At 37.7% G+C, this 8,125-nt stretch overlaps 4 protein-coding genes and 1 non-coding gene across 6 annotated transcripts in view; all 5 read right to left on the bottom strand.

Moving 5' to 3' along the window:
* The window catches only part of LOC104700140 (vesicle-associated membrane protein 722), a gene marked incomplete at its 5' end in the record, with an annotated part of 2,641 nt that extends 2,046 nt beyond the window's left edge, over window positions 1-595 (bottom strand). The window contains 1 exon segment of the mRNA XM_010415608.2: window positions 400-595. Within this exon segment, the coding sequence (XP_010413910.1) occupies window positions 400-589 (190 nt within the window).
* LOC104700141 (protein RALF-like 18) lies at window positions 2,117-2,716 on the bottom strand. The gene has a single exon (XM_010415609.2). It carries the CDS (start codon window positions 2,558-2,560, stop codon window positions 2,249-2,251), a length of 312 nt encoding a protein of 103 aa, XP_010413911.1. The 5' UTR covers window positions 2,561-2,716; the 3' UTR covers window positions 2,117-2,248.
* TRNAM-CAU lies at window positions 3,119-3,203 on the bottom strand. The gene is given in 2 exon segments: window positions 3,119-3,154; window positions 3,166-3,203. It is a non-coding gene; the product is annotated as a tRNA-Met (tRNA).
* On the bottom strand, window positions 3,328-6,479 carry LOC109125386 (3-ketoacyl-CoA thiolase 2, peroxisomal-like). Its single transcript, XM_019226978.1, has 14 exons — window positions 6,440-6,479; window positions 6,253-6,370; window positions 6,059-6,143; window positions 5,846-5,999; window positions 5,661-5,759; window positions 5,507-5,574; window positions 5,310-5,417; window positions 5,141-5,218; window positions 4,891-5,023; window positions 4,702-4,798; window positions 4,424-4,547; window positions 4,214-4,322; window positions 3,813-3,896; window positions 3,328-3,722 (listed from the first exon to the last, which is right to left on the bottom strand). The coding sequence occupies exons 1-14, from the start codon at window positions 6,477-6,479 to the stop codon at window positions 3,613-3,615; spliced, it is 1,407 nt and encodes a 468-aa protein (XP_019082523.1). The 3' UTR covers window positions 3,328-3,612.
* Window positions 6,380-8,125, bottom strand: part of LOC104700142 (vesicle-associated membrane protein 722-like) — a 3,202-nt gene continuing 1,456 nt past the window's right edge. The window contains exons 1-5 of one of the 2 annotated variants that reach the window (XM_010415610.2): window positions 7,930-8,119; window positions 7,373-7,514; window positions 7,148-7,268; window positions 6,899-6,961; window positions 6,380-6,777 (exon numbers count right to left, since the gene is read on the bottom strand). In XM_010415610.2, coding sequence (XP_010413912.1) covers window positions 6,628-6,777; window positions 6,899-6,961; window positions 7,148-7,268; window positions 7,373-7,514; window positions 7,930-8,119 — 666 coding nt within the window. In that variant the 3' untranslated portion in view covers window positions 6,380-6,627. Of the gene's footprint in view, window positions 6,778-6,898; window positions 6,962-7,147; window positions 7,269-7,372; window positions 7,515-7,929; window positions 8,120-8,125 lie in introns of those variants that run through there. The other variant, XM_010415611.2, reaches the window with a different exon arrangement.

The following is an 8,125-nucleotide window of genomic DNA, read 5'->3' as shown; positions in this document are numbered from 1 at the left end:
CAATATCACTTGTAAGAATGTTCACAGTATAATAAAAAGAGAGTACATATCCACCATCAACATCACCCAAAACCCAGCCAGGTATATATATAGTAAAACACTTGAAACAGCCAAAAACACCATGAAATCAAAAACTACACGCAAATAAGCCAAGAATCATAGATCCAGAACACGTATTGCAATAACTCACTAACAGATCCACCAAACACATCACACAGACTAGATCTAACATCAATAAATTATCGCAACGCCATACCAAGAACTATGCTCAATTAGGAAAAAAAAAAAAAAAATCTAATCCCAAACAATGAAATAAATCGCACTTCTCCACCCAAAACTAGACAAATCGGAAAACAAAAAACAAGTAACGGAGATAGATCGAGAAATATATAGACTTACTGAATCCATTTTCGACGAGGTAATTGAAGGTATGACCATCGCAGTTGTAGGTAAACTTGTTGTTGGAAGAAGGAAGCTTCTGAAGGCACTGAGCAGCGATGGATGTGAAATTGCCTTTGAAATCGGTGAACTCAACGAGGATTACCGTACCTCGAGCCACGAAACTGTAGATCAACGATTGCTGCGCCATTTTTTTTAATTAATCTCCCCCTCCAAAAAAAAAAACGACGCGAATCCGATTCGATTGAACGGAGAAGATCTCGGAGATTTTATATCGGCGAGCGAGCGAGCAGACGAAGAAGCTTAGACAGAGATCTAGAAGACTTAACGCTGAAACGCGTAGAGAATCGAGGACTAAGTGGGGGAGAGAGAGAGAATAAGAAGGAAGACGGTGAGAAAAGAAAAGAAAAAAGCGTAAAACGTAATTGAACAAGAAAAGAAAACAATCAAAAATCAAAACCCTTGAATTTTGAGGATTAAAACGGTAAATTTCAGAAAAATGAAGGACCTAAATAAAAAATTTGGAAATTATTAATTTATTATAATCAACTCGTGTTGGTGTAATGGTATTTTGATAGTTTCAACCTTTCAACGTATAATATTTGAATTTAGTATTGGATAAGCTAAGTTTGAACTTTGACCTTTGAATAATTGAGATGTAGTAGTATTATCTCGAATATATGTCAAAAGATTAAAACTAATCATTTTAAAAAGGTCAAGATATCACACTCATTACAATATGGGTTTAGACAACAATTTTTTAAAATTTGTACAAAATTTTGTATATTTGGATTTCTCAAGTAATTCAAGGAGTTAAAGTCGATATTTTCAAAGTTGTGGGAAAGTTTGAAATGTCTAGTCATAATTAAATGATAATCTATACATGCATCCTGTTGGTACGAGATTCAGCACCTCCGACATACCGAGTTAAACCAGAAATACTAATTGATTAGTTAACCGGAAAGTCGGTTAAGGGTTTGATTAGGTCAACAAGAAGTCAGTTCGGCCAAAGTGTCACCTTGAAGAAGAAGGAGCCGACTTCCACTTCGGCACGGCGGCCGAATGAAGCAATGAGGCAGCTTTCCATATCTCACTTCGTCCGATAAGGAAAGTGAATATATATTGTAATCTTAGAGCATGTATAAAGAGGGAGAGACTTCTCCATTGTAAGGTATCGGGAATAAAAGACAATAATCGAGTTCTCCTTTTGTTCTGGGCAATAAACCCTAATTCCTTTAAGTTCTACTTCTTTACTTGAATTCGAAGGCATAGATCTGTTTTCTAGAGATATAACTCTATTGAATTTGTTTCCCTCCTCAAACAAATTCATTGTTGAAACCTAGTTTCTACACATCCCATGTCCACTCCTATTTATACAAATTTATTGTTTTTGGTTGACTAATATACCTGAATTTTAGCATGTACATCCACCATATATACAGCTCGAACTTTTGAAGTAATTTTTCATATGTATTATTGACACGACTAGGCTAAATCATTTTTCTTTTTTAAAGAGTCCTAACGTTAATTCTAGAGGGGCCACTTTGTTATGCACATCAAAGAGAATAGTACCATATATAGGGGTGTATATGAGGCGAGAGAGATGATCAAATTACACACCCATAAGATATTTGAACAATTTTGTTCGATTGTGACCGGAAAAGTTTATTCTAACTCTCTAGGAGATGTGAGTCTCATGTCATATATTGTGAAATAATTATGGAAATTGTGAATGTGATTGAAAATACTAAATTAAACATAAATAAAACACATCAAACTGAAACTAAAGAAACAAAAAAACAATGAGAATTGAGAATGAAAAATAAAGAGTGAGAGAGGGGTTTTATGATTAATCCGTAAAGCGGTAACATCCTGTAGCGGCAGTGCAACCTCGCTTGTATTTGTTATCAGGTTGATCAGGTTTACCATTTGGTCTAGCTGGTCTGTTGTGCTTCAGTGCATCGTAGTTTATATATCTCCACGCTCGAAGAATCCTATGGCTCATCATATCCAAACCTGATCTCATGATCTTCATGATCCTCTCTTTTCCACCGTCAACGCAATTATCACATTTCACCGGGCGAGATCCGACCACCAACGCTGGAGACAAAGCCGACGAGATGATCACAGCGATGATCAATAGCTTCATGTACTTCATCATAGAGATTTTGAAGAGAATGTAAAATAGAGAGAGTAGAAATGGATTTGTTTACGATTTAGTGGTTTGTGATTAAAAACAATGATTAATCTACATTTCTATAATAGTTTCATTTTTATGTAGGTTCATTGAATATTTGACCAGATTCTTACTCGAAAAAGAAAATCAAAATTACCTTGTAACTAAGAAATGAATACAGTGCTATAAAAGATGAACCTCCAACATATAAATGATTCATTGGACTTGCTTCGCTCCATAGTCAATGCGTATACTTAATTGGTCAAAAACTCGATAATGATTTCCATAGTATTGATGATGATTAGAAAGAAAGAAAAAACTAGGAAGACTGTATTAATTAAGTATACCAGTAAATGTATAACAAAATCGAGGGGGTGTACTGAAACATGATTAATTTAATTTAACAAATTAAATGATATTGATGATTTGTGAAAAAATTTATATTATGGTGACATAAGAACTTACTGCTGTTTATTGTGTCTCTTAACTCTTAAGTTATAAAAACGAAAATTGTATTTGCTAAGTCCATATTGGAAAAAGTGATGGGGTGAGAGAGGCTCGAACTCTCGACCTCAGGATCACTCAGTAGCTATGAGACCTACGCGCTAGCCAACTGCGCCACCACCCCATTTGCTATTTAGATTTATCATTTTAGTTTTAACCTATTGAAATAATCAAACATCTGCGGAAGTCGACTTTATGAAAGTTTGACATAATCCATTGAAATCAAAAAAGTTGTTGACAGCCCAAAAAATCTAAAATTTCTAGAAGCAACAACTGATATTCAAGAAGAAGACCAACGTTCTTAATACATACTATAAAGATTTAAAGATTGTATCCCCCTTCACGTAAAAAAAATACTAAAAAACACATGACCTGGTCAAGAAGAACACAAGACTCTCAGGCAAACATTGGTTGTGTGCTTTATTCAAAACTATAATAATATCTGATGAAGAAAGGGAAATGAGGACCAGAAGAGAGAGGTGAGATCAAATATGTGGAGAGTGAATAGGGAGGGTTTTGCCACAGCGTCATCTTTAGCGAGCGTCCTTGGACAAAAGGCCTTGTGCTTCCACTTTCCTTGCGTTGCGAAGCTCATCAACTCCATCTCCTCTCTCAAACACAGCCGCTGCACCCATTCCCGTCCCTGCCATAATTTTACCAATCAGCCAAAATCCCCAAAAATCATATTCAGACTCCAAACTCAAGATAAAAATAATTCAAGTAAGAACCATACCAATGCACATTGACACTACACCAAAACGGCAGTCTTTTCCACGGCGTTTCATTTCGTGCAACAAAGTAGCAACACAACGTGCTCCTGCAAAAAAAATTAACAAGCATTGGCTTTATGAGCGTTTTATAGTTATATGGACACAGTGGAGGGATTGATAAACTTTGAAGACAACTCATGTCTTTGAGGTTTGAGCGATAGGTCTACTCTATCTAGCCTAGGGCCGACTGCTGCAAATTACAGCTGTTGTGAGTTGGTTATAGAGCCGTTAGTGATGAGATATATCTCTCTGCTGTGGATTTCCTAAGGTTTGGTTGAGAGTTGAGAGTCTCTCATTAATCACGTCTCTATTGTTTGGTGAACTGGAATACGAATAACAGTTTTACAGTCTTATCAGATTATACCTGTGGCGCCCAAAGGATGTCCTATGGCCAGTGCGCCTCCATTGACATTGATTTTCTCTGGGTCAAGTCCCAATTTGTTACGGCAATAAACAAACTGAGATGCAAATGCCTGAACACACAAGGATTCAAAGTTCAAACCAACACGGTTATCATCAGATTGTGCTAGAAGAAACATGTAGTAAGAAGATCATGGAAGTGTTTGCTATATACCTCGTTGATCTCAAACAAGTCGATGTCATCTAGTTCTAAACCAGCCGCCTTAACTGCAGCAGGAATGGCAACTGCTGGACCGATTCCCATGATTGCTGGGTCAACACCAACTGCCGCAAATGTCCTACAAGGTGTCCAACAGTGTCCTACTTAGTAAAAGCCAGAAATGTCTAGAAATACAGCTTCTAGCATATATGTCAACGGAAATTCACAAGGATCTGCAGCATTCAGTTTTTGAGGCTTCTACCACTATAAATTCATCAGGACTTGCCACCTACCTGAATACACCAAGAACGGGAAGTCCCTTTTGCATTGCAACACTTCTCTTCATCAGGAGCACGGCTCCTGCACCATCACTTACTTGGCTGGAATTTCCTGTTTGAGACAGAATAAATGAAGCAATGGATTCATATTTCTGATCAACAAAACTGGGTTCTTAGAAATGAAACAATTTATTCCGGAAGTACCAGCAGTTGTGGTGCCATCCTTCTTAAACACTGGCTTCAGCTTTCCAAGAGTAGCAAGGGTTGTGCTTGCTCGGATTCCATCATCAACAGAAACAGTAATAGATTTCTCATCACCTGTCTTTGGGTCAACAAGCTGAAATATAAAAGACAAGTTATTAACTAATTTTAGAACATAAATGAAGTTCCGTGAAGAATGCTCCAGGAGAAGTCTTTAACGTTACAGTTATTGTATGGAGGATCTGGAAAATACCTTGGTCTTAACAGGAATTATCTCATCCTTGAATTTACCAGCAGCAGTAGCTGCAGCTGCCTTTCTGTGCGAGTCAACCTAGCAATATGACTCGGTAATTAGCATCAGGAGATCAAAGTTACAGGTTATTAAAGTAAATAACACACTGCAAAAAGTTCAGTTTGCTTACAGCAGCTTGATCTTGCTCCTGCCTAGAGACACCAAAGCGTTGAGCTACATTTTCTGAAGTCACACCCATAGGAAGAAGACAATTCTGTGCTTGTACAAACTTCTTCACCTGCAATAGCATAATATGTTATATAAGGCGCCATAAACTTAACAGAGCCAGTCAAAGACTCCAGAGAAGAGAGAACTAAGAGACAGTACCGCTGGGTTGACTGAACCTTCCCATGCCATTGGATTGGTAGTCATGGACTCCAAACCAGCCCCGATACCTGCATCCAACATATCGTCAGCTCAGCTCTCTATGATAAAAAAAAAGAGAGGAAAATGGCGTAATCATAGACGGTTATTCACAAACCAATGTCATAAAATCCAGCTTTAATGGCAGCGGCTACATCAGCAACAGCCTGAAGCCCAGAAGAGCACTGTCTATTCACAGTTCTGACGGCCACGGTTTCTGTCAAAGGCCAGAACAGGATGATTATAAAGCAACTAGAAACAAAGATTTTCTCAATCACTGTATTGTACATAGAAGAGGCATACCAGGGAAACCAGCATAGAAGGCAGACATCCTGCATTCACTGGCTCTCTGAGATCCAGGTGCCAAAACAGTACCCACCACAATGTCACCTACTTCACTTGGGTTTATATTTGTCTTCTCTATCAATGCGTGTGCCAAGAAGATAACAACATTTAACTAACAAGTAAAAAAGAAATAAGAAGCAACAACAGAAATAGAAAAGATAGCTGACAAACCCTCAAAACAGGTGCTAGCAAATCATCAGGATACGTATCCTTGAAGTTGCCACGTTTGGCCTTGCATAGTGGAGTCCTATGTGCCCTGCAATGGATCACAAAGCGTGAACATTTTAATAACAAGAAGTCTTCTTCATAAGCTGTTGAAAAAAACAAAAGAGCAAAAGGCATAAATAAGAGATAGGACTTCTTACGCGACAATTAAAACATCATCTCCATAGAGAGAGGTCCTCTGATAAGCAGTACTGTCCCCAGCCAAGCAAGCAGAAGCCTGATCAAAAGTCACGTTACAAAGATGATACGAGTATTCATCTTACCAAAAAAGGGCAATATTGCAAATTTAACGAATATTCATACATATATGTATATATGGCAAAATACAAACCAATTTCAAGAAGTACAATCTAATAAGAAGAAACATAGCACGAGAATTTCGAAACCACAAAAAAAAAAAAAAAAAAAAAANCAAAAAAAAAAAGCAGCACAACGAACTGAATGAGGAGGGATGTTCTCAGAGATCTTGGAAGCACAAAAGGTGGTAGATAACCCTGGTAAGAGAAGCTCCAGACTTATTTACCACAGTTGAAACCCCCGCAAACGGAGAGGACGATGATGAGAATCAAGGCAATGATGATTGCAAGAACAATCAGTTTTATCTTCATGTTCTGAAACCACATCTTTCTTCTCATTTGAGTTCCTTGTGTTTTGAAATCTTGCGCCTGTAACAGTTTCAGAGTTCAATTATAAGTTTGAAACCCACGATAACAACAGTGAGGGAGAGCTGCAACTCAAAGCATATATGTGTATGGAACTTGGGACAATTTGCCAAAGATGACTAACCTGTGAGCGAAGGTTTTCGGTTTTGTCCACCAAAATCTCAATTATCGCACTACGGTCAAGAACCTGCAATAGAAGGTTTAACAGCATGAACATGTCTTTACAACCACGAATAGTACATTCCCATCTACAGTGAAAGCTTAAAGAACCAAAAGACCGTGATACTTAAGTCATTATACGAGCTGAAATATGTTGCAATAAGTTTAAAACACGAGATTACATTGGCAAAGAATACACGTCAGAGAATCAAACCTTCTCAATGTTTTCCATCATGACACCTTTAACTTCAGAAACTTGAGCTTTGACCTTAGCAAGCTTGCTAATCTCATCAGGATGATCCATACAATACTGCATGTGCTCTTTCAGTTTCGACCTTTAGAGCAGCCAACAAATAAGTAGTAAAATGACTAATGCCCCATGTTTAATACACAAAACTTCTCAAATACCAAAATCAAAGAGAACAAATAAAATAAGTACCCAAATTCTTTATTCAAGCTGTTAGCTTGAGCAGTAGCAGCCTTTCCACCACCATATCTCTTGTTAAAATCCTCCTTAACTCGTTCCAAGAAAGCCATAGGAATCTGCCTCCCAGCAGAATCAACTGCAACCACACAATAGGCTGCACAAAACAAAACCAATATCACTTGTAAGAATGTTCACAGTATAATAAAAAGAGAGTACATATCCACCATCAACATCACCCAAAACCCAGCCAGGTATATATATAGTAAAACACTTGAAACAGCCAAAAACACCATGAAATCAAAAACTACACGCAAATAAGCCAAGAATCATAGATCCAGAACACGTATTGCAATAACTCACTAACAGATCCACCAAACACATCACACAGACTAGATCTAACATCAATAAATTATCGCAACGCCATACCAAGAACTATGCTCAATTAGGAAAAAAAAAAAAAAAATCTAATCCCAAACAATGAAATAAATCGCACTTCTCCACCCAAAACTAGACAAATCGGAAAACAAAAAACAAGTAACGGAGATAGATCGAGAAATATATAGACTTACTGAATCCATTTTCGACGAGGTAATTGAAGGTATGACCATCGCAGTTGTAGGTAAACTTGTTGTTGGAAGAAGGAAGCTTCTGAAGGCACTGAGCAGCGATGGATGTGAAATTGCCTTTGAAATCGGTGAACTCAACGAGGATTACCGTACCTCGAGCCACGAAACTGTAGATCAACGATTGCTGCGCCATTTTTTT

Source organism: Camelina sativa, chromosome 7, assembly GCF_000633955.1.
Source record: "Camelina sativa cultivar DH55 chromosome 7, Cs, whole genome shotgun sequence".
NCBI classification, from domain to species: Eukaryota; Viridiplantae; Streptophyta; class Magnoliopsida; order Brassicales; family Brassicaceae; genus Camelina; species Camelina sativa.
The sequence above is the reverse complement of the archived record's forward strand: the minus strand, read 5'-3'. Positions and strand labels throughout refer to the sequence as shown.